The sequence below is a fragment of the Ailuropoda melanoleuca genome, chromosome 12, assembly GCF_002007445.2.
Source record: "Ailuropoda melanoleuca isolate Jingjing chromosome 12, ASM200744v2, whole genome shotgun sequence".
Lineage (NCBI taxonomy): Eukaryota > Metazoa > Chordata > Mammalia > Carnivora > Ursidae > Ailuropoda > Ailuropoda melanoleuca.
In genome coordinates this window covers 13155267-13181225 of record NC_048229.1, presented here as the reverse complement: position 1 = coordinate 13181225, position 25959 = coordinate 13155267, and the positions used below count along the sequence as shown (strand labels likewise).

Below are 25959 nucleotides of genomic sequence, written 5' to 3'. Positions count from 1 at the left end.
TGGAAGAGCCAGAAAAACACAACTTTTAAATAATTGCATTGTAAAACTTGCATCACTAGATGATAGGACGTAGATGAAGCTAGCCGTACCCACAACAGTGTTGAAGTGGAAGTCGAGAGCTGCGTCAGTGATACAGAATAATTTAGAAGCGCCCCAGCATGAAAGGTAACTTAATACAGTTAAAGTCAGAGGGAAAAGGATGGCATATTTAATGATTGTTAGTGGAAATAACTGAATATTCGTCTGGAAGAAAGTAAAACTGGAATCATATACAAAAATTAAGTTCCAAAAGATTAAATAACCTAAATTTAAAAATTATCACAATGAAAATCCCCCAATAAAATAGCAGACTTTGTTTCTAATCTAGGGAGACCTACTTAAGACTAATGATACAGAAGCAATACAAGAATATAGATAGTTTTGCAATAAAAAATAAACTTCCTTTTGACCAAAGAAACTATAAAGAACGTCAATAGAATTCTTAAAATTTCTAAGATTGAAAAAAGTACAAAGGAGGAGGACATTCACAGAAGAGCAGATCCAAAGAGCTGAAAGTCCTGTAGGTCTTTAAATTCACTCTGCAAATAAATGTTAAATAACAACAAAATATTGATTTTTTTTTTTTTTTTAGATTGGCAAACATGAGTAAGTATGCACAGCCAGTGGAAAAAGTACAGTTACAGTCTTTTTAGAAGTGAGTGTCATAGATATGTCACCTCTTGGCCTGACACGTATTTTGAGCCTCTCACAGGGTTATTTTTAAATGAGAGGGAATACTCACATTTGTAAATATTTTGGGATGCTAGTGTTCTTGAAGGACCCTGTTTGTATTCATTCCTGGCAAGTGCTTATTGTGCAAATATGGAAAGCATAGGAAGGAAGGATAGTTTTCCATAAATGCTGAAGCACCAATCTCTGGATATTTGAAAGCAGTTTGCATTTATGGTATTTTGTGTGGTCTTAAAAAAGAGTACATCTACATCAAATAAAGATTTGAAACAACATATTAAAAATGGCATATGCTGTACCTGAAAAAATGACCCAGAGTGACCATCACTGAGACATATTTCAGTAAACCTACTGGATCTTAAAGACAGAAAAGTCTTTTGGGCATCCATGCAAAAAAGATGAAGTCACTTATATGGTTAAGGGAATCAGAATATCATCAGACTTATCAACAATTGCTCTATGTCAGAGGAAAAAAGAGTAATATATTTAAGATGCTCAAGGATCAGAAATGTCAGCCAAGGATTTTTATATCCAGCCAAACTGACTTCCAAGTATAAAGGCTGCAGACAAACTTATCAACTAGCGAGGACTCGGGGACTTTTGAGCCCTTCGTGAGAAATGCGCTAGAAAATGAGCTTCAAACAACCTAAACAACCAGAGAGACACTGACACAAGGACTAATGGTGAGCATTAAATACGTATTTACTTGTAGAATTAAATCCAAGCAACAGTTAGTGTAGAAAGTGTTGTATATAATAGCCATAAGCCTTTTCAGTATAGACCTAGTACAGTTGTTTAAGGAAATGAGCAGAGGATAGGGGAGAATGTAAACAAATATTTAGCTGTTTTCATTACTCATCAAGGTGATGAAAATCTTGGTCTTGTTACTCTGAGGCTGGGCATGTGTGCGTTTCTAAGATGTAGAATAAAGCAAACGAGTTCCTAGGTGATATTCTAATTCATCTCCGTTACTCTGAGAAGTAGGGTATTCCCAGAAGAAGAAAAGTTAGAGATACCAAATAGAAGATGGTAAAAACCGTATAGTTCTAAATTTGATTTAGAAGTGTCAGTATGAATTCCTAAGATATATTTAAAAATATGTAGGGGTGTGTGTGAATACACACACACACACACATAGATACACTAGACTCATTTCTGTCCATTGAAAAGATCTAGAAACAATAACCAATCTGGTAGAAATGATGATCCCTCATACCCAGATGGTGGTCTTTTTTTTTTTTTTAAGATTTTATTTATTTATTTGACAGACAGCCAGAGAGAGAGAGAACACAAGCAGGGGAAGTGGGAGAGGAAGAAGCAGGCTTCTAGCAGAGGAGCCTGATGCGGGGCTCGATCCCAGAACGCGGGGATCACGCCCTGAGCTGAAGGCAGACACTTAACCGCTGTGCCACCCAGGCGCCCCCCAGATGGTGGTCTTGATGTACCGTTTCCCATCAAAAGAAACCATGGTTTTGGAGAAAGGGCTAATTCTAGGTCTGATACAGGAATTGTAAAAAGATGAGGCTGGAGCATCTTGGAAGTCTGGAACCAGATATCAGGAGAAGTACCAATATTTCAGGTTGTAAGAGTTCAGGGGCCAACATGGAGAGGCTTCCATTTGCCAGAGATGTGATTTGAGCAGCAGTGTGGGTAATAACTGGGATGGGTTGAAACACACCAACTGTGTGTAGCTCTGTTAGTTCATAATAATAGGAACAACTAATTGTTCACCTTTGGAGGATAATAATCCACATTATTATTATTTTGAAAAACAAAAGGAAAGACACAAGCATTTATCCTGCCTTTCCTATATATTGTGCCATTGGGGGAATCAAATAGTGGATGAGGAGAAATTATTCTTTATAGAAATGCTCCAGCTAATAAATGAAGAAAGGATGGTGGAATTAGAATATCACCACTTTGCAACCTCTAATGAATTAATGGACCTGGGCATTGAGGAGCAGTGGCTGCTAACATCACCAAAAGGGACAGCCAAGGCGTGATTGCCTCCTGATGGAAGGACTTCACTACCACCTGTGAAGTAGTCTTGCCAAATAAATGGAATCTGAATCTGATCAAGCATCTACATCCAATTTACAGGAAATTCAGAAGACAGAAGAACATGTGAAACCATGCCTTGTGGATGCAATCAACAAATTCCAGACTGTGGGAAACTGCAGGTCACACAACCAGGTTTCTTCAACAAATAAAGTGCAAGGGAAAGAAAAGATGGAGGGGGATCCTGTGCATTAAGAGACTTGAATCACCTCAAAATGGGCTAGTCTGGAGTGTTCGGGGATGTACATTTGGTGAGGCAGTGATGAGCATGGAGGCGTGGGTTGTGATGGCTCTAGATGGGAGAGAGGGCCCTGGAGGGCTCTCGGGTGTCTGCAAAGTCGTTTCTCAGACTGATTGGTGGATACGAGGGTGTTTGTCTTAAAATCATGCATTAAGCCTAATTCATGAAGCTGCTTATTCGTTTCATGCAGTTTTCTAGATTGACATACTTTACAACTTAAAGGTTAAAAGACTGGTAGAACCTAACTGCTGATTTTCATTTACTAGTTGAAGAGTGAGAGTCCTTTCTTTCTTTCTTTCTTTTTTTTTTTTAAGATTTCTCTTATTTATTTATTTATTTATTTATTTACTTACTTATTTTGGAGAGCGAGAGAGAAAGCACAAGCAGGGTGGGGGAGGCAGAGGGAGAAGGAGAAGCAGGCCACTGAGCAGAGAGCCCAATGCAGGTCTCGATCCCAGAACTTGGAGATCATGACCCGAGCTGAAAGAAGTCACTTCACCGACTGAGCCACCCAGGCGCCCCAGAAAGTCCCTTATTTCTGAAGTCACACAGATAAACTGATCAGTCTCCCTCCTATTTCCCATGATCCCTGTGTACATTTGGAATATCTGGTGAAGCATTGCATTCACTTAGCAAGTATTTGTGGAGCATCTACCGTGTGCCACACACTATCCCAGGTGCTGAGAATACGCTAGTGAACAACACAAAAAGCCCTGTCTTCATTGGGCTTACGTTCTAGTGGGGGGATAGTCACTAACCGGTAAGATGATGTATTACATTAGAAGATGAGAATTGCTGTAAACAGGTAGTAATCAGGGGTATTGGGGGTGAGGGGAGAAGGCCTTACTCAAGATGACATTTGAAAGAAAACCTGAAAGGAGGCGAGGATGCAGATTGCAGATCTCCAGGGAAGGAATGTTCCGATCAAGGAGCTGAGAGTGCTGAGGCCCGAGGTGAGCACCACCAGGTGTGGTGAAGAACAGGGAAGCCAGTGTGGCCGCAGGCCTGGTGGAGGCAGAGAATAGCAGGAATTGAGGTCAGAAGGGTAATGGGGGGAGAGCGTAAAGAACCTCTTAGGTCATCGTTAGAACTTGGGCTTTACTGTGAGTGAGGTGGAAAACCCCTGGAGAATTTGGGGCAGAGGGTTTTTGTGCTGTGACTCACCATGTTAACTGAAGCCCTCGGTCTGCCGTGTGAAGGAGAGACTGTAGAGGGGCAGGGTTTGAAGCTGGAAGCTCAGTTCGGGTGCTGTTATAATACAGACAAAAGATGTTGGGGACTTAGATGAGTGAGTGAGAAGTGTTCACATGTCCAATAGACTTTGAAGATAGAATGAGTAGCGTGGGTGGATGCGTTGATTGTGGCCTCTGAGAGCAGGCGAGCAAAGAGGCAAGGAGAACTGCAAGGTTTTTGGCCTAATTGCAATGGCAGAGGTGCCTTTACCTGAGAGGGGGGATGACTGGGAGGGGAGGCATGTGTAAGGAGTTCACCAGATACCTGGGTGGGGATGTGGAGTAGCAGGCTGGATATATAGGTTGGAGTTTATTTATTTTTTAAAAGATTTTATTTATTTATTTGACAGGGAGAGAGACAGACAGCAGGAGAGGGAACACAAGCAGGGGAGTGGGAGAGGAAGAAGCAGGCTCCCAGCAGAGGAGCCTGATGTGGAGCTCAATCCCAGAACGCCGGGATCACGCCCTGGGCTGAGGGCAGGCGCTTAATGACTGAGCCACCCAGGCGCCCCAGGTCTGGAGTTTAGAGGAGAAATGTATACTGGAAAATAAACTGAGGGCTGTCAGTGGAGATAATATTTGAAACTGTGAGATGGGATGAGATCACCATGGAGTGAGCATAGAAAGAGAAAAGCATTAGCCCAAGGCCTGAGTTCCCTAAGGCAGGCTCCCAGGGACCAGCGAAAGATTCCAGACACCTCACCCCTGGTTCCTGAGCCTCAGCCAGCTGCCCCAGCTTTTCAGGTTTCTCTTGGATTTCCTTTTAGTAAATCTGAAGCCAAACAGGTCGGTGTTTCTTGGATTTCAGCACGAATGACTTAGTGGTAGTTACAAAGGCAAAGTTGTAAATTGTGCTGTCTCCTTTCCTGATAACAAGTGCTGTGTGATCACGAACAAATTACATATTTCTTGTTAAGTAGGCTCTTTACGTCCTTTGATTAGTGTGAAGTAAAAAATAAGGTAATCGAAGGTTTTGGTATCTTGATTCTCATTGACTTGTTTGTTTGTTTTCCAGAAAAGCTTTGACCTGGAAATACTACGCTAAAAAAATTCTCTACTACCTACGCCAACAGAAAATTTTAAATAACCTTAAGGCATTTCTTCAGCAACCTGATGACTATGAATCGTATCTTGAAGGTGAGGCTCTGACAGTGGTCTTTCAACAGGCAGCAAAGTTGTCACTCTGAACAGTAGTGGAGATCATCCCTGAAGGTAGAGCAGCGGGAAAGTTAACTGTTCTCTGTGGGCTTCTGGAGGTGGGATTATACAGTCTGATCAGTTAGGCAAAACTGCTAAAGTTAGAGCTAAGATTTTGCCAGAATGTTTGGCTGTCAGCTGGAGAGATAGTGTTTTCTAAAGATGCACCATCAGTTCAAAGCATGAGGCTGATAATTTAGCTAATGAGGTTAAATTCCCTTTTTCTAAGCTTTGGAGCATCATTTCCAAATCAGAAATAAATGTGTCCAGTTTTGTGTCTGTGTGACCTCAAGCAAATCCCTTCACCTCCCTGGTCTGAGTTTAATGAGGACGGAGCGTTCTAGTGCATCAGCGAGTCTGCTTGTCCATAATGAGAAGTGAGGAGAAAGAAGTCGGGTGGACAGACACGAAGAAGGGAATAACTTTGTTCCTGCTAAGTCAGACAAGAACAAAATGTGACTTCATTTTTTTACACTAATTTAAATTCCTAGCATATTGCATAAGCGCAGCCATAAGTTATGGTTATGAAGTGTGGCTACAACTGTTCATTCACTTTCATTCCCTGCTTCCTGTGATTTACCCAGTTCATCAATTTTCTTCCTTCCCAGTGTTGGCATGGTTGTGTCTCCGTTCTATTCCTGTGGTCTTGCAGGCTAACCACCTCTCCCAGCAGCTGCTTTCTAAGTGGCACTTGCTTTCCTCAGCCTCAAGGCCGCTGACACCTAGCGCCAGTCCAGCCTGAAACCCGGCCTTTCACCACTCTGTGCGGTTGACTGATTTCCTTTTTTTTTTTTTTTTTTTTAAGTTTTTTATTTATTTATTTATTTGACAGAGACAGAGACAGCCAGCGAGAGAGGGAACACAGCAGGGGGAGTGGGAGAGGAAGAAGCAGGCTCATAGCAGAGGAGCCTGATGTGGGGCTCGATCCCACAACGCGGATCACGCCCTGAGCCGAAGGCAGACGCTTAACCGCTGTGCCACCCAGGCGCCCCACCTTTTTTTTTTTTTTTTAAATTAACTCTCTGCCTGCTTTTCAGTGCCTTCCATAATCTGGACCTCCCCGAAGCCCAGACCTTTGCCTATTACTCTCCAAAACACCACCTTTTCTCCAGCCAGGTCATTGTCTTCCTTCCTGACTTCATATCTTCATTAGTGGTATCCCTTTTTCTTAGAATTCCCTCTTAAATCCTGCTCACCCACAGAAGTTCCGTTCAAATTTAACTTCCATTGACTCTCTGCTGACCACTGCAGCGCTTGCAGATTTTCCTTGCCTTGAGAGGCAGATGTGCAGTGGCATTGACTAGTAAACCACAGCGTGGTGTCGGTTTCACGTGTGTGCGTTTTGTTCTCTAACTGATCATTAAGTTTCTTGTGTCCCTTGACCTTAACATTATTATGATCACTGCGTATCCACAGTGCCCAGTGCAGATTCTTGTTGATTGTATAAAAGTCTCATCATCTACAAGGAAGTGAAAAATCTGTTTCAGTTGATTAAACTCGAACAGCCTCACCACCCTGGAATCTTCTCCTATGCGTCCTGGCGTGGAGAGTCCCCCTCTCTTTTGTTTATTCCACAGTCAGGAATAATTTGACAGGCTTTGTTTTCTGTTGCTTATTTATGAAGACGATGACTTCTTTTTCATCTTCCAAGTATAAAGTAATATTATGATTTTCAATAACTCGTCCAAATCAGTGCTTAGGCCCTAGGTAGCCATTGCAGGTTTTTGAGCAAGTGGAAGTCAGCTCCAGGGTTTTGATCCTTGGTGACTGACAAGGATAATTTGATAGTATTAACAAAGTCTAGGAATCATAGCATTAGGATGGAATGAACTTCAGCTAACAGGTGAGCAAACCATCCCAAGAAAGCCCAGGAGCCAATCCCTAGCTAAGGGGCAAAATTAGGACTGGGGTCCAGGTCTCTTGAGGCCTGCTTTCAGCTTCTTGCAGTGTGAGTAGGGGGTCAAGAGCCTGACCTCTTGAGTTTAAAATGACTCAAAAAAAAAAAAGTTCTAACTGCAGCTTCTCAAGTGAAAATGTCTTATAACCAAATGATCAAATTAGCCCTTTGGCATCTGGTTAGAAAATGGCCTGAGGCAGTAAAGAGCTCAGCTGGGTTCCAGAGACCGTGACTCCAGTGTACTTTGTACAAGTCTTTCGCTGCAGATTTCCTGAGTGTCAGTGTTTCTCCAACTCGAAAATAAAGTTCTCTCCAAAGTTCACTTACTGTTTCACCTTTGAGGGGTACAGTTTGTAGAAATCCCTCAATGAGGGCTTTCAACTTTTTTTTTTTTTTTTTTTTAAGTAAAGGGGCTATCTTATGCCATTATGTTTTCAGAGTTACTGGAAAGAGCTTTATAGCATTTATTTCTCTCTGTAATAGAATATGGGAATATGCTGTGTATCATGCCTTTTTTTGAGTCCATAACCTCTAAGAGAGGGTTCGGTTTATTTTTTAAAAATAAATAAATGAAGTGTTTAAACTCCTTCATCATCAGAATGTGGCTCCTTCTTCATGTAGTGGCAGCAAGGTCTGTCAGCCACGAACGAAGCCTATCTGCGAGGATGGTGCAGAGAACTGTGGGCCCAGGTGTCTGGGCTAAATGAGCAACTGAGAGGAAAGGGGTAAAAATAGGAACTTACTCAGTAATTGCTGTTCATTTTCAGGTGCTGTATATATCGACCAGTACTGCAATCCTCTTTCTGACATCAGCCTCAAAGATATCCAGGCCCAGATTGACAGCATCGTGGAGCTTGTTTGCAAAACCCTTCGGGGCATCAACAGTCGACACCCCAGCTTGGCCTTCAAGGCAGGTGTGGAATTGCTTTGGATCCAACAGTCTTTGCAAAAGAAAACCTAGCGGAGCAATTGGTGGATTTGAGAAATTCTGCAGGGTGTTTCTGTTATGTCACCAGGAAAGCAGTTAATGACACCACCACGTGTTCACCTGGAAACGTGAAACACTTTAAGTTCATACTCGTTTCTCTACCCTGCACTGGCAACACCTGCTGGGTCCTGTTGGGACACTGCCAGTGTCTGCGTGGTACAGGTTATTTGGGACACTGGTCTCAACTTGGGGAGTGCTTGTGTCCTCAGAGTAGATCTCTGTGTTTCAGGTGAATCCTCCATGATAATGGAGATAGAACTCCAGAGTCAGGTGCTGGATGCCATGAACTATGTCCTTTACGACCAGCTCAAGTTTAAGGGGAACCGGATGGATTACTACAATGCCCTCAACTTGTACATGCACCAGGTAAATGCGGGTGAATTAAAACAGAATAATATGTATTTTTAAAGGTCATGTCTGAGCAGTTGTATCATTTTTGAGGGCAAATGCATTGTCTTTTCATCTCTCAATGCCCAGTGAACCTCATTTTTGCTTCTGCCATCAGGATATTGCTATGAATTTTTATTTCTTTATTCTGTGAAAACGCTTGAGATCATTTCCTGTCTAGAAATAGGTATCTGTCTGACTTTGGTCAGTTTGTATCTTACGAACACAAAACTAAAACTAATCAGGCCTGCTTTCTGCACTGGCCTCTAGAAGGGTTGGAGGAAATTCAGCCAGCCATATCTTGGTACTTAATTTTTATGTGCTTCATCCTTGACACCATTTTCAGATCTATTCTGTTGCCCTGTGTGCTACCTTAATTTTTTTCTGTCGTATTTTACACACTTTCCTTGAAATGGTCTTTCATTCTTCTTGGAAGAAGAACACCCTAAGTCACAGGTCTGCAAACTGTCTCTGTCAAGGGCCAGATGTTTTGGCTCTGCAGGCCATGTGCTGTGTGTCCTCTCTGCTCACGTCTGCCATTGGAGTTGAAAGGAGGCGCGGACATTGCAAAAATGAACAAGTGTGGCTGTGTTCCCGTGAAACCTGTATAGACATGGAAATTTGAATTTCATGTAATTTTTATGTGTCACGAAATAGTATCCTTTTCGCTATTTTTCTAAACACTAAAGTATGTTAAAACTCTTATGCAGCCCGTATAAAAACAGGCGGTGGACTAGATTTGGCCCACAGACTGCAGTTTGCAGACCCCTGATCTAAATAAATCAAATATCCGTCCACTTACACCACAAAAACCTAGCGTCAGTCCTGATGCACAGTGGGTGCTCCGTAAGAACTTAACATTGAAGGAATGACGAGGCATGGTTCCTTTCCGTGAAGCTAAAGGATTGTTTTCTCCTTTAGGTTTTGATTCGCAGAACAGGAATCCCGATCAGCATGTCTCTGCTCTACTTGACAATTGCCCGGCAGTTGGGGGTCCCACTGGAACCTGTCAACTTCCCCAGTCACTTCCTGTTAAGGTGGTGCCAGGGTGCAGAAGGGTGAGTCACCTATCCTACGTTGTGATTGGGCCTCAGGAATCAGCCCCGCGGTACTGAGAGGAAATGCAGTAACAGAACAGAGGTTCGCCAGAGCACTAGGGGTGGCCCCACTGTCTGGTTCCTTGGCCTTCAGTGTCGGGATTCTGGTTCTGGGAGAAGGGTACTCTGAATCTTTCTGTATTATTTCTTAAAGCTGCCTGTGAATTTGCAGTTCTCTCAAAGTAAGTATATTTAAAGAGTAGGACTAGGAGTTCAGGGTTTTAGGTGGATCTCTAAGTCCCTTGTTGCAAAGCAGATCAGAGCAAAGAGATTTTTGTTTTGTTTTAAGGAATTTTGCTTTTTAATTTTTTTTAAAGTTTTATTTAAATCCCACTTAGTTAACTGCAGTATAAAATTAGTTTTAGGTGATTTAGCACTTCTATAGAATACCCAGTGCTCATCACCACAAGTGCGTGCCTTAATCCCCATCACCTGTGTCACCCTTCCCACTCGCCCCCACTTGCCCCCCCCCTCTGGTAACCATCAGCTTGTTCTCTTGTTAACATTTTGTTTCTTGGTTTGCCTCTCTTCTTTTTCCCCTTTGCTCTTTTGTTTGTTAAATTCCACATATGAGTGAAATCATACGGTATCTGTCTTGCTCTGACTTACTTCGCTTCGCTTTACACTCTAGATACATCCATGTTGTTGCAAATGGCAAGATTTCATTCTTTTTTATGGCTGAGTAATATTCCATTGTGTATAAGTATACCACTTCTTTCTTCACTTACCTGTTGATGGACACCTGGGCTGTTTCCACAGTTCGGCTATTGTAGATAATGCTGCTATAAACATCAGAATGCATGTATCCCTTTGGATTAGTGTTTTTGTATTAAATTTGTACTAATGCAATTGCTGGGTCATAGGTTAGTTCTATTTTTAATTTTTTTTTTGAGGAACGTCCATACCGTTTCCTGCAGTGCCTGCACCACTTTGCATTCCTACCGACAGTGCAAGAGGGCTCCCCTTTCTCCACATCCTCACCAACACCTGTTGTTTGCCGTGTTACTGAGTTTAGCCATTCTGACTGGTGTGAGGTGATAAGCTCGTTATGGGTTTGATTTGCATTTGCCTGATAATGAGTGATACTGAGCATCGTGTCATGGGTCTGTTGGTCATCTGGATGTCTTCTTTGGGAAAATGTCTATTCATGTCTTCTGCCCATTGTTTAACTGGATCATTTGTATTTTGGGTGCTGAGTTTTTTAAGTTTTTTTTTTTTTTTTTTTTAATAATCTCCACACCCAATGCGGGGCTCAGACTCACAACCCCGAGATCACGAGTTACACACTTCACTGACTGAGCCAGCCAGGTGCCCCAATACAAGTTCTTTATAGGTTTTAGATCTTAACCCTTTATCAGATATGTCACTTGCAAATATCTTCTCCCATTCCTTAGGTTGCCTTTTGGTTTTGTTGATTGTTTCCTTCTCTGTGCAGAAGCTTTTTATTTTGATGAAATCCCAGTAGTGTATTTTTGCTTTTGTTTTCCTTGCCTCAGGAGACGTATCTAAAAAGAAGTTGCTATGGCTAATGTCAAAGAGGGTACTGCCTGTGTTCTCTAGGATTTTAATGGTTTCATGTCTCACATTTAGGTCTTTCATCCATTTTGAATTTATTTTTGTGTTTGATTCTTTTGCATGTTGCTGTCCAGTTTTCCCAACACCATTTGTTGAAGAGACTGTCTTTTTCCCCACTGGATATTCTTTCCTGCTTTGTCAAAGTTTAATTGACCGTATAATTGTGGGTTTATTTCTGGGTTTTCTCTTCTGTTCTGTTGATCAATGTGTCTGTTTTTGTGCTGGTGCCATACTGTTCTGATCACTATAGCTTTGTAATGTGCTCAAAGTCTGGAATTGTGATGCTTCCAGCTTTGCTTTGCATTTTCAGGGTTGCTTTGGCTATCTGGCGTCTTTTGTGGTTCCATACAAATTTTAAGATTGTTTGTTCCAGTTCTGTGAAAAATATTGTGGGTATTTTGATAGGGATTATATTAAATGTGTAGATTGTTTTGGGTAACAGACATTTTAATATTTGTTCTTCTGATGTATGAGCATGGAATGTCTTTTCATTTTTTGTGTTCTCTTCAATTTTTTTTTTTTTTTTAAGATTTTATTTATTTGACAGAGAGAGACAGCGGGAAAAGGAATACAAGCAGGGGGAGTGGGAGAGGGAGAGGCAGGCTTCCCTCTGAGCAGGGAGCTTGATGCGGGACTCAATCCCAGGACCTTGGATCATGACCTGAGCCGAAGGCAGGCGCCCCTGAATGATTCTTTTAATGTATTGGATTTGGTTTGCTAGTATTTTGTTGAGAATTTTTTTTTTTAAAGATTTTATTTATTTATTTGACAGAGACAGCCAGCGAGAGAGGGAACACAAGCATGGGGAGTGGGAGAGGAAGAACCTAGCGGAGGAGCCTGATGTGGGGCTGGGATCGCGCCCTGAGCCAAAGGCAAACACTTAACGGCTGTGCCACCCAGGCACCCCTGTTGAGAATTTTGCATTCATGTTCATCAGGGATATTAGCTTGTAATTTTGTTTTAAGATTTCTTTTATTTATTTGTGGTGGCGCACACACATGTGCACCAATGTGGGGAGAGGGAGAAGGACAAGCAGACTCCATGCTGAGCGTGGAGCCGAATTCAGGGCTCAGTCTCACGACCCTATGATCATGACCCCAGCCGAAATCGAGTCTGATGCTCAACTGACTGAGCCACCCAGGTGCCCCTGTAGTTCTTTTTTAGTAGAGCTTTTATCTGGTTTTAGAATCAGGGTAATGCTGGCCTCATAGAAGGAGTTTGGAAGTTTTCCTTCTTTTTCTGTTTTTTGGAATAGTTGAGGAATAGGTAGTAATTCTTCTTTAAATGTTTAGTAGAATTTACCTGTGAAGCCGTCTGACCCTGGACTTTTCTTTGTTGGGAGATTTTTTGTTTTATTACTGATTCAGTGTCTTTGCTAGTTATTGCTCTGTTCAAATTTTCTATTTCTTTCTGTTTGTTTTGGTAGTTTATATGTTTCTAGGAATTTATCCATTTCTTCCAGACTGTCTGAGTTGGTGACATACAATTTTTCATAATATTCCATAATTGTATCTGTTTTTGTGGTGTTGGTTGTTATTTCTCCTGTCTCATTTGTGATTTTTATTTATTTGGGTCCTTTCTCTTTTCTTTTTGATAAGTCTAGCTGGAAGTTTATCAATTTTATTAATTTTTTCAAAGAACCAGTACCTGGTTTTGTTAATCTGTTCTACCATTTTTGTTTTTATTTTTGTTTTTTTTGGTTGGTTTGTTTCTGTATCATTTATTTCGGCTCTAATCTGTCTTATTTCCCTTGTTCTGCTGACTTTAGGTTTCATTTCTTGTTCTTTTTCCAGCTCCTTTAGGTGCTGGAAGGTTAGATTGTTTATTTGGGCTTTTTCTTCTTAAGGTATTGTATTGCTGCACTGCTATATACTTCCCTCTTATGACCACCTTTGCTGCAACCCAGACGTTTTAGACAGTTGTGTTTTCATTTTCATTTATTTCCATGTATTTTTTAAATTTCTTCTTTGAGTTCTTGGTTGACCCATTCATTGTTTAGTAACATATTACTTAATCTCCACATATTTGTGGTCTCTCCAAATTTTTTCTTGTGGTTGACTTTAAATTTCATAGTGTTGTGGTCAGAAAAGATGTATGGTATGCTATCAATCTTTTTGTATTTGGTAAGGCCTGATTTGTGACCCAGTATGTGATGTATTCTGGAGAATGTCCCAAGTGTACTTGAAAAGAATGTGTTTTCTGCTGTTTTAGGATGAAATGTTCTGAATATATCTGTGAAGTCCATCTAGATCAAAGAGTTCTTAAAGAAAGTCTTACTTTGTAGTCTTCATAAAATGTCCCCCCCCCACCACCAGAGAGAGAAGAAGGGGGGCGGGAGGGTAGGGAAGGAGATGGGAGAGAGGACAGGGTGGCCATTTCTTACTCATGTGCAGAGCAAATGCTCGATTTCTTATCAGCTGGAGCTTAGATTTTCTGAAAGAAAACAGTTCATCAAGTAGGCAAAACTATCTCTTATTGAATGTTCCATTTAGAGGAAAAAGAAACAATGTTATTTAATTATATCCAGTTCTTTGAATGACTGTGATACCCTCTGATGAGTGGAGTAATAGAAAATACCTGAGCTTTGAAGTTGGCTTCCTTTGAGCCTCAGTTTTTTAGTCTGTGAATCATGGGGCACATGTTTTTCAAGTAGTTTGGAGGATTGAGATGACCTAGCACTTTATACACCTAGTAGAATTTGTGACACATACCTAGAAGAAAGGTATAGCTTATCTCTGTATTTTGTGGGGTTTTTTTAAAGATTGATTTATTTGAGAGAGAGAGTGTGGACACGCATAAGTTGGGGGAGGGGAGAAGGCGAGGGAGAGGGAGAGTCTCAAGCAGATTCCACACTCAGCATGAATCCCGACTCGGGGCTCCATCCTAGGACCCTGAGATCATGACCTGAGCCAAAATCAAGAGTCAGACATCCCCTCAACTAGCTGAGCCACCCACGCGCCACACTCGTCTATATTTCTACACCTAGTTTAAGAAATAAAACACGTATCATTGGAATCTCCTAGGTATGCTTCCTCATCCCCTTCTTCCTCCTCTGCTCTGCAGAGATACCCACTAGTTATCTGAAAGTTTTGTTATTTCCATGCAGATTTTTGTAGTTCATTACATATATATATTTCCTTAAATGGTATATATGGGCTTCCCTTCTTTTCCAAATATTTGTTTCTAAAATGTGTTGCATGGCTTTATTTTTGGACAGCAGACACCCATTTTCTGTTATTGTAAATGGGAAATATGCTTTTTCAGCCCATTCTCTCTAAATAACCCAACCAATTTCCCCAAATACCTCAAAAATGTTCTTAAATGGCCATGTAATAATCCACCAAGGATCTCTGCGTGGTATAAAGCATTTAAAAGTCCAATTACCGTATTATTTGCCATAGTAACTTATTGCTGGGTACAGTTGTGCGTGGTAACTGTCATTTTTCCTTAGGCTACAGCAAACGTACACTAGCAGTGCAGCTGAGCAGTGAAGTCATTTGTCAGCACTCCAGGCACCTGGCAGAAGTAAACTCGAGCCCCCTGGCATCAGTGGGGCTGCAGGCCCCACAAGTCCTCACTTCCACCAGTGTTCCTCGTGCCTGTGGTCTCTGCTCTGTCCCTGCACGAACACCGTATTCTCTTACTTACTGTAACTTTATCATTACTATTTCCTGCTGGTCAGACCTGCATTGAGTTCTTCGAAATTCCCATGGCTGTTCTTAGCCTTTTGCTCTTCTATCGATTTAGAATTCATTTACCAGGCTCCTTCAAAAGCCCATATGGATATTGGATTGGATTCATAGATGAATGTGAACAATGTCGTCAGTGTTTCACTACCAAGTCTGTCTGTGAACGTGATACTTCCTTACACATTTGTCTTTAATGTTCTTAAGATTTTATTTACTTACTTACTTATTTACTTTTAGAGAGGGAAGGGGAGAGGGAGAGAGAGAATCTGAAGCGGGCTCCACGCTCAGCTCGGACCTGGACACACACAGGGCCATCTCATGACCCTGAGATCATGACCTGAGCTGAAATGAAGAGTTAGACACTTAACTGAATAAGTCACCCAGGTGCCTCCTTAAAACGATTTTATTGTTTTCTTCATGGAGTTCTTTGACATTTTGTTAGTTTTATTCATTAAGAACCCTAAATGTTTGTTGCTGTTGTAAATGGTAGTTTTTGTGTCTGATTGCTATTTAGATACAGATCTGATAATCCCTTTGCTGAATAAATTATTAGAGTTTATTGTGAACTCTTGGATTTTCTGTGTAGAGTGTCATATTGCCTGTGAATTGTGACAGTTTTTCTTTTCTTCCTAGCCTTTGTACGTTTCTGTTTCTTGTACTTACTCTGCTGACTGGGTCCTCTTGGCACAAAGTTGAGTAGAAACAGTGATAGCAGGTACCCTTGTCTTCGGTAGGACTTTAGGTGGAATGCATTCATTCATTCATTCATTCATTTATTATTAATTTATTTATTTCCTTCCTTCCTTTCTTCCTTCCTTCCGACCGACCGACTCACCTACCTACCTACTTACCTAAGATTTTATCCATTCAGGGACGCCTGGGTGGCTCAGTCGGTTAAGCATATGGCTTCAGCTTAGGTCCTGATCCCGGGGTCCTGGGATCAAGTCCCGCATCGGGGTCCTTGCTCAGCGTGGATCGTGCTTCTCCCTTTGCCTGCTTCTCCCTCTGCCTGCCACTCCCCTGCTTGTGCCCTCTCTGTCTGACAAATAAATAAATAAAAGCTTTAGAAAAATTGTATCCATTCATTTGAGAGAGAGAGAGCACACAAGCAGGGGGAGCAGTGGAGGGAGAAGGAGAAACAGACTCCCCACTGAACAGGGAGCCCAATGCAGGATGCGATCCCAGGACCCTGGGATCATGACCTGAGCCGAAGGCAGATGCTGAACCGACTGAGCCACCCAGAGGGCCCTAGGTGGAATGCTTTTAAAATTTCACCATCAAACATGATGTTTGGGGTATTTCCTTTCATTGGGTTTATCAGACAGAGCTGCCTTCTAAATTTCTAGTTTGCTTCAATTTTATTAAAAAGTGGGCATTAGGGGCGCCTGGGTGGCTCAGTCGTTAAGCATCTGCCTTTGGCTCAGGGGTGATCCTGGTGTTCTGGGATCGAGCCCCACATCAGGCTCCTCCGCTGGGAGCCTGCTTCTCCCTCTCCCTCTCCCCCTGCTTGTGTTCCCTCTCTCACTGGCTGTCTCTCTCTCTGTCAAAAAAAAAAAGTGGGCATTAGTTTTTTTTTTCCCCTAAAAACTCCTTTCTTTGTCTACTGATACAATCATACGGCTTTCTCTTTTATTTTTTTTTATTTTTTATTTATTTTTTTTTTTTTAAAAGATTTTATTTATTTATTTGACAGAGATAGAGACAGCCAGCGAGAGAGGGAACACAAGCAGGGGAGTGGGAGAGGAAGAAGCAGGCTCATAGCGAAAGAGCCTGATGTGGGGCTCGATCCCAGATCGCCGGGATCACGCCCTGAGCTGAAGGCAGACGCTTAACCGCTGTGCCACCCAGGCGCCCCGGCTTTCTCTTTTAGACTGCATATGCTGAAATAGAATTGTTAGCATTCAATTCTCCTTTAATCCTTGGGGTACATCTATCTTAATCATATGGATTTTTAAAAATATGTTGTTATATGATTTGCTCATGTTTTATTTAGGATTTTTGCCTATAAATTTGTGTGTATATGCAGGGTTCTCCTAGACTCATAAAAAGAGTTGAAGAGCATCCCTTTTTTGTGGAACGTTCCATGTGTCTTGCCACAGAAAGGATATCGATAGGACTCTAGGAAGAAATCTGACTGGGCTTTTTAAAGCAGCCCCCCAAAAAATCTCTTAACATGGCTTACGGTGGGCATAAGATCAAAGTGAAACGGCCGCTCAAGAAAAAAAACATGACTCTCCCTGAGACAGAGACCCCCTAAATCCCTCGGGAATCCTCATAGAATGTTCTTGGTAATGCGCTGAGGACAGCTTTATGTGACCTCCTCCAACCGTTCCACTCAACAAGGGCCACCACTGTGTTCGAGAGCATGGTTCATGGAAGGGGCGGCGTGGCCAAGGGCAGGGGCTCCGCTCTCTAGTCTGGCGCAGGCTCCCAGGCTGAGCCCTGGCTGCCCACCTGAGCGTGTCTGCAGAGTTGCAGGCAGGGCTCCATAACTTTCCTCATAGACACTAATGGTGCAGATCTGTGGGGTGTGTGGAGGGCCTCGGGCCTTCCATCAGTATTGCTCTGAGCCGAACTTCTGAGAATTTTATAGACCAGGTCAATACATTCTAGTTTGTTCTCTCTCAAACTTGGTTTAGTCTGGCTTAATCTCCCCCCAAAACTGTATTTGATGGCATCCATCAGTGCTGTTCCTTAAACATCTGTGTCCTGCAGTCTTAACGCAGCAGGGCATGTATAAAGGGTCAGATTTTTAACTTTATTTATTTATTTTTTATATTTTTTTATTTTTAAAGATTTTATTATTTATTTATTCGACAGAGATAGAGACAGCCAGCGAGAGAGGGAACACAAGCAGGAGGAGCGGGAGAGGAAGAAGCAGGCTCACAACGGAGGGAGCCTGATGTGGGGCTCGATCCCATAACGCCGGGATCACACCCTGAGCCGAAGGCAGACACCCCAGATTTTTAACTTTAAACAAGGCCTTAATATTTTTAGGTAGAAATGCAGCTGTGTTAATATTCAGGCTCTAATTTGAGCTACTTACTGGTGTGGTGGGGGGGTGGTTAGATATTGCCTGGCTCAGCTCCGACCCGAGATCAGGCTAACGACACGTGTCGTTTGTACAGGGCGAGCCTGGACATCTTTGACTACATCTACATCGATGCCTTCGGGAAGGGGAAGCAGCTGACCGTGAAGGAGTGTGAATACTTGATCGGCCAGCACGTGACGGCGGCGCTGTACGGGGTGGTCAACGTGAAGAAGGTGTTACAGCGAATGGTGGGAAACCTTTTAAGCCTGGGAAAGCGGTAAGGTTTTCTTGGTTTTCCAGCACTTGTGCCGAGGGCATGTCTTTGGAGGCGAGGATGGCCTCACCGACGATTTTATTCAATGCAGCGAGGCCGTGGATGCTGTGGGGTGCAGTTGGGATTATCTACAGCTGTCGACCCACTGCAGGAAGAAACTCATCCCCGTGACACGGTGCTGTCCCGGTTTAAGATGTGCTAAGTGACTCTTCTTTGACACCTTTGCAGTACACTTGGACAAGCTCTCTGTAGTACTGAAAGCATTCTTTAGTAACAGGAATATTTTAGATGGGTAAGGGTTGTTTTTCAGGGGCAGGATGTTCTCACGTCCAACTGCTTTGTCGTCTCTCGATTTATACATTTCTTTTTTTTTTTTTTTTTAAAGATTATTTATTTATTTGACAGAGATAGAGACAGCCAGCGAGAGAGGGAACACAAGCAGGGGAAGTGGGAGAGGGAGAAGCAGGCTCCCAGCAGAGGAGCCTGATGTGGGGCTCGATCCTAGAACACCGGGATCACGCCCTGAGCCGAAGGCAGACGCTTAACCGCTGTGCCACCCAGGCGCGCATTGATTTATACATTTCTATCACTTAGATAAGAAAACAAACAAAAGTATGAAACTATTTTGCTTCTGAGTCAAAGAAAATTTGTCTTACAGGGAAAATAGAAGGTTGTGTGTTGGAGTCAGTTTTCTGCCTCATGGTGGAATTCTTTGTTTCTTTTTAAATAGATTTTATTTGTTTCGAGAAAACTTTAGGCTCATAACAAAACCGAGCAGAAAGTACAGAGAGTTCTCCTATCGCCCCTGCCCTCCTCCCCCCCTCCAGGCTGTCCCGCATCATAGCCGGACATTAGTTATGGCTGATGAACCTCCACCGTCGGGTCATTAGCAGAGTCTGCGGTTGACATTTGGCTTCACTCTTGGTGGTGTCCATTCTGTGGGTTTGGATAAATGACAACGACATGTACCCACCACTGTGGTATCATGCAGAACAGTTTTCCCGCCCTAAAAGTCCCCTGTGCTCTATCTGTTCAGAATTTATTTTTAATTATGTACAGTGTTACTGAGGTGACTATATAATGAAAGTGTTTATTATTTTAATTTAATGCCCATCACCAAAGCAGGGTACAAAAGTTCTATTTCTTCTGGGATTTATTATTATGAAAATCATTGTAACTACTTGCTGAACAGAAAGGAAGTGCCAGAATTAGAAAAGGTGTGACATTTGTGTCCATTACTTTTACAACCTGGGCCTTTTTGAAAAGGAGGGTCTCGGCTCAGAAGCAAGCAGAGTAAGACCGTGATGTATTTCCCCTGCCAGGGAAGGCATCGACCAGTCCTACCAGCTCCTGAGAGACTCGTTGGATCTGTATCTGGCGATGTACCCGGACCAGGTGCAGCTCCTCCTCCTTCAAGCCAGGCTCTACTTCCACCTGGGGATCTGGCCAGAGAAGGTAATTATTTTACTTTGCTGCTTTGCTCTTGCGCTAGAGAGGGACATTCTAGCTTGAAAGGCGGCTCTTGGAAGTTTATTCTTATATCAGCCTGGATAAACATAAATTGATGCACTCTCCCAATCTTGACCCATCAAGTAAGTGTTTTTTTGTCTCCTTTATTCTAAAAAAATTGGTGATGCTGCTAGGAGTTCTCTTTGTGGTCTGTGCCTTAAACACCGAGAACCACAAGGCCTCAGCTCTGCGACTCACCCGCTGCTGCCCAAACATGTTGGCCCCAGGTCACCCCGACTCCGCATAGGGAAATATAACTTTAAATGTTCCCCACCCAGCTGTGCTGTTAGCATGGAAACGGACCGTACATAAACACCCCTGTTCGACAAGGAAAAACTGAATCTTGGATGTATTCGGGTCCGGCTGCTGGCCTTGAAGGACTGTCTCTGTCTTGGAAAGCTGCTGAGTTGTGATACAGTCCCACGTGGGCTTCTCCGTTTCCTTACGGCCCCTGTGGCTAGCGGCAAGCCCTTCGAGAGGGCCGCGGTGACTGCGATCAGAAACGCTCCTCAGCGAGCTGGGGGACGACAGGGGTGTGAGTCCAGCAGTTCCAGCGTGGGGAGCAGCTGTGCATCTCCATAGTGCTCTGGCTTTGCCATGGGACTATGTTAATAATCCATTTTGTTTGTTTAGAGCAGCCTGTCGAGAGAATTTTCGTTCAGGGTGCTCACAGGGGCATTACCATAAAATCATCTGCTCATGTTATTAGAGAGTGGTAAATAGTTTGACTCCACATTGCACAGATTTAAACTGGCTCATTTATTCCCCACTTCGGAGGTCTAAAATAGTTCTAAGAAAGGGCACATCAGTAGGAAAATCCCAAGGCTCCTATCTTAAGATGCCGTGTGTCGTCCGGGTAGCAGATGTCCTCCCAAAACATCCTGTGATCTCGTAGAACTGGAGTGTCTGCTGAAACGACCTTGGCTAGAGCTCAGTTGTTTGTTTTTACTTTACATGTTATTTTTGATACTGGGGTCTACATCACTAATTCCTGTCAGTTTTTTCTTTAATTAAGGAATTTCGTGATAATCTGTAGAATGCAGAGACCCTCTCAAAGCATGGTTTTTTATACGTAAACTGCCCTTTAATTACACATGAGCCTTAGAAGGGGTAAAGTGAACCTCTGCTCTGGGGGAAAGTCTGCAGGATCTCCCACATCCTTACCTTTGATGAGGGACTCAGTTTAGTGCTTACGCTGTCCACCGGGGACGTACCTTAGTGTCCTCCTTGGATGGTCCAGGAGTGCCGTCCTGCCAACAGATGTCACTAAAACAAGTTCTAAATTGCTTATGCACAGAACACTTTTCTTCACAACAACCATTTATTTGCTTCTGGGAACAAGTACCTAGATGCCCCCTTGTTTGGGAATCAGGAATGCAGAGTGGCTCGTTCCCAGTGCCGTAAGTGTGTCCTTGAGCTAGGGAAGCGACACCTGAGACAGAGCAGCAAAACTGGGGCACCTGAGGAGGAAGAATGCAGGGGACGCTGAAACAATTGGAAAAGGCTCCTTTCCAGAACAGGGGTTTGAGTTGGACCTTGGAGGGTGGGAAAGCATTTCAGAGGACAGAAAAGTAGGTTGTTCCTGTCCGTGGCACAGAGGTGGGCCAGCTCCATGCTGCTACAGGCCCTCCTGACGAGGGTTTATATACATACACATGTGCATGTAAACCTGAGTGTGTGTGTGTGTAAGATATTTTTTGAATCAGTTTCTGGATGGCTTGGCATTAGTTTGGCCTTACTAGCTAAAAGGGAAACATTTCCAGCTGGGAAGACGGGAAAGTCACCTTGTTTTCAATTGAAGTAAATCAGGAAGAGGTAAACACTGGTCCACTGAGTCACTGTGGCTGAAATGCAGGGCTCCTGTGGCTGTGATGGAAGGAGAGAGTGTAGAATGGTCACATTTTGAGAAGTCGCTGGCACTTATCAGACACCTCCTTTCAACCCTGTGGGGTGGATGCTGGGTTTTTGTCATTCTATAAATAATGAAACCAAGAGGGCAGAAGTCGGTAACCTGCTGAGGCCACCTGCACGGGTGTTGATGGCTCAGGAGTTCTGGGAGGGCAGTTTGGCAGCTGGGCCCACCCTCACACCTCACCCCTGTGGGCCAGCAGGCTACGGGGGAGTCGGTAAAGCCGCGTCCAGGCACATTCTGCTTCCTGCTGCCAGACCTCCCTCCTTGTTTTGACCCCTGGCCCTGCCTTCTCCTTTCCTCCTCTGCATCTCACTGGAAAAGATGTCCTTCCAGTTTTCCAAGGCAACCCCCTGTGCTCTGGATCCCACTCTGTTTTCCTTTGTGTACGACTCTCTATTTCCCCTATCTGCCATCAGTGTTCTGCTGACTTGAATATCTCTCATCTTTGGGGAAGAAAACAAAAAGCAGTCCCATGACAGCCCCGCTGGCATTTCCCTGCGGCTGCCTCCTTATCTCTCTCCTCCCCTGCAGGGCTCAAGTTCTGGCGGGCCAGCCGGGCCTACATGCAGCCATGCCCTGTGATGGCCTCCTGCTTGCCTCCCACGCGTGTCCCGGAACATGGGGATCATTCCCCCTCCATACACACTGCTCTTGCCAAGGGAGCCAATGACCCCTTTTACTGAAACCATTCTTGTTGCCAGATCCATAGATAACTTGTCTTTCCTTATCTCTCTTGATCACTGGGGCCGCTTGTAGCTCAGAACACTCTGTTCCTCTGACTCTGTGGCCCGTGGTTCTCAGGCTCTTGCTAGTTCCTTGTCCTGTGTTTCTTCCCTAGAGGCTCCGCACCGCGGGGTAGTTTCTTAGACTTCTGTTGTCTCTACAGCATTCCCCGAGGTGATGCCACCGGCCCTCCTTGCTTCAGTTACCGTCTGTAGGCTGACAGCTCCTGACTGACGTCCTGCCTGGATCCTGGGTCCCAGACTGGCACCCCTCCATGTCCATTGCATGTCTGCACGTGGCTCTGTCTCCTAGACTATTGCAGAGGCCGCCTGCCTACTCTTCCCTCCTCTCTTAGACCCTTTGAACCCGCTTTACACACTGCAGCCAGAGTCCTCTTCATAAAATGCTCAACACCCTCTGAGTGGCTACTCCAGTGCCTTGCAGATCTGGCTCATTCTCTTCAGTCTGGCTTACTAGGTTCTCGGGGTCTGGCCCTGCTTTCCTGAGCTTCCTTGGCTCTCAGGGTTGCCCCTTTGGTATTCCACGTCCTCCATTCATCCCGTTCTTTTGTCTTGGTCCTCGGCATGGCCTGCAGCACTGCTTAAAACACCTTTCCTTAGCCCTCGGTCCCATTTGCCAGCTACCTTCTGCTGGGCTTCAGCTTCGGCTTCGCCTCTGAAAGCCCTTCCTCGGCCCCTCCGCGGCTATCAGCTGCCCCCGCCCCACCAGTTGTGTGCTCGTCCTTTCGAAGACCTTTCTGTGAGGATACCATGGCTATTTATCTACTCTGCCTTTGCCATGGACTAGGCTCTCTAAGGACAAGGACCACATTTGCTTTGTTCTTCACCATAGCTACTCCCCTTGCTCTTAACACCATTCCCACGACGTGGTACGTGCTCAAAAAGATGTTGGAATGAATGATTAAGAAATGACATAACTTCATTAGATAGTGAGGAAGAGGCTGTCCCGCTTTTCCAACAAGGAAGACGGTTGGAAACACTCATTAAGAGTGAGTGTTTGGAGAACAGACTTGTTTCAGGGGCAGGAGAAAGTGTTCAATTTGGGGTATGTTGGATTTGATACAACCTGGAGCCATCGAGGGCAGCTCTCTGAAGGCATTCGACAGGGGCTCCCCACATCAGCACCCGGTGGCTGAAAGCCCCAAAAGCAGCACAGACAAGTGGATATCCGAGGCGTGGAGCCAAGCACATCATAGAGAGCCACGGGGGAAACCTGTAGTTAGGAGGACAGAACAGGGTGGGCAGGCTCTGCCCCTTGGCCTGTGATGTTTCATTGAAGGCACATTTCAAGGCCCATTTGTTTACTCTGTGTCTCTGGCTGCTTTCCAGCCACGGGGCAGAGAAGAGTAGTTGGGTCAGAGACCATATGGCCCACAAAGCCTGAAGTATTTACTCTCTGGCTCTTTATAGTAAAGGTTGCCAATCATGAGTGATAGCTCTCCCCCCCCCATTCTAAGAGCTCTACCCCCAAAATTGTGGGCTCCTGGGATTATTGGCCTAGACATTTGGTTGGAGACATCAAGGCAGCCTACCATCAGTGCTGTTTTTCAAGAGCACAGCAGGACCCCATCATGGTATCTTTTCTGTTTCTGGAGGCCATCATTACCCCTGAACCTTGTTTCCTCCTGATACTCTGAGTGAGTTGGAGACTTCCTCTGTGCTTAGAAGAGTTACATCTGTTCCACTTACCTGCCAGGGAGGGGCTTCTCATGAGGGAGGGGAGCTGTGTCTGCAGAATGTCATGGAAGTGCCGTCAGAAGTAACTGTAGTCAGCCCTTGTGCAACCTGGGGGTTGGGGTGCTGGCCCCTGATGCAGTTAAAAATCCACATATGACTTGACCCCCCCAGAACTTAACTAGCAGCCTGCCATTGACCAGAAGACTTACTGATAACAAATGGTTGATGAACATATTGAACGTGTGATATGAAAACATACTGTGTTCTTACAATAAAGTAAGCTAGAGGAAAGAGAATGTTACTAAGAAAATCACAAAGAGAACATAGATTTACAGCCCTGTACTAGAACCAATCCTCGGGTAAATGGACCCATGCAGTTCAAACCGTGTTGTTCAAGGGTCAGCTGTACTTGGAACTGCGTACGGGAGCACAAGGGAAGCAATATGCAAGCATAGGACATAGAAACTCACCATTCAAATCCCATGCTTTTTGCTACAAAGGATACATACTGTTCGTGTCCCCCAACTGAAAGCACACCACTAGAGGTGGGATGTGGGTGGAAACCGGCTCTCAGTTGCTACTGGCTGAAGCTGCCTTTGAGGCGCTTAGGGTCATACCGTTCAGTCCATTTTCTTAACAGTGAATGAAAATGCTACTGCTCTCGCTTTGGTAAAATGGTGGTTGAGACCTCAGATTCAGAGTCAGCCTCGGGTCCACATCCTCCCTCCCCTCAGCCCTGGGACGTCAGGCAAGTTCCTTAACTTCACAGTGCCTGATTCCTCTTCTGGAAGTCCGCACTGATGGTACTGCCAACCTTCAGCTTGGGAGGAGTAAACGAAGTAAGAGACGTGACGGGCTGGGTACATTGATCAGCGGAGAAGCAGTGCTCAGTAAATACTGAGATCCTGCAAGTCTCAGTCTGGAAGGCAAGATTAGGTTTCCAAATAACATCCTACTACGTTGCGAAAAACTAGTTTTCACAACACTTTACTGGGTCAAAATATATCAGGAAATAGGACAGTTATTAATCATCTTTTGATAAGTGAATAAACTAATTTAAAGGTAAAACCAGCCAGTTTGACAGATCTGGGACTAGAATCCAGGTCATTCTGTCTGCTCGCATGCTCTGTCTTAGAACTCCATAAAGAGGAGAGATCCTGTTCCCTTGGGGGAACATGTCCGAGAACCTCTGCTGAATGCTGTCATAGAATGGGTGCTGGGTGGTTGTGTGTCTGTGTAAAACTTTATTTGAATTTGCATTTTTCCTAAGAGGCACCGTGTACAGTAGGAAAAACCGTGACCTTGGAGTCAGACGGTTTTGCTGCTCGCGGTTTAGTCCTTTCCATTCCACAGAGACGTGGTTTCTCCTTGCCCGCTTGAGTACAGCGTTGCACTGGGAGTTAGAGTAATTGAAACGCTCAGTACGCGCTCTGAGACACTTCTGACCTGAGACAGGTCTTCATCAGCTCAGCTAATTTGCATCGCTCGGGTGACTTTTCTGTCTCCCCTTCCACCTTTTGCAGCAGAGGCAGCTCTGTCAAATGGCCCCTTGGTCTGGACCAAAGCAGCTTTGCAGTTCTTTGACCTCGCAGTTGACGAGTGGCAGATTAAAATTGTCTCCTTTTGGTGTATGAAAATTGAAATCCCCACACTTCACCAAGAGTGTTAGAATCTTTGAGAGTTCCCTAATCCAGACGTGCCCGTGGGTGGCAAGCCGTGGCCT

The 25959-nt window shown here is 44.1% G+C and overlaps 1 protein-coding gene across 1 annotated transcript in view; it reads left to right on the top strand.

Moving 5' to 3' along the window:
• Window positions 1–25959, top strand: part of FBXO21 (F-box protein 21) — a 46353-nt gene that overhangs the window by 5453 nt on the left and 14941 nt on the right. Inside the window, exons 4-9 of the mRNA XM_034637979.1 lie at window positions 5276–5397; window positions 8122–8268; window positions 8572–8708; window positions 9651–9787; window positions 18219–18398; window positions 19718–19850. Coding sequence (XP_034493870.1) covers window positions 5276–5397; window positions 8122–8268; window positions 8572–8708; window positions 9651–9787; window positions 18219–18398; window positions 19718–19850 — 856 coding nt within the window. The remainder of the gene's footprint in view (window positions 1–5275; window positions 5398–8121; window positions 8269–8571; window positions 8709–9650; window positions 9788–18218; window positions 18399–19717; window positions 19851–25959) is intronic.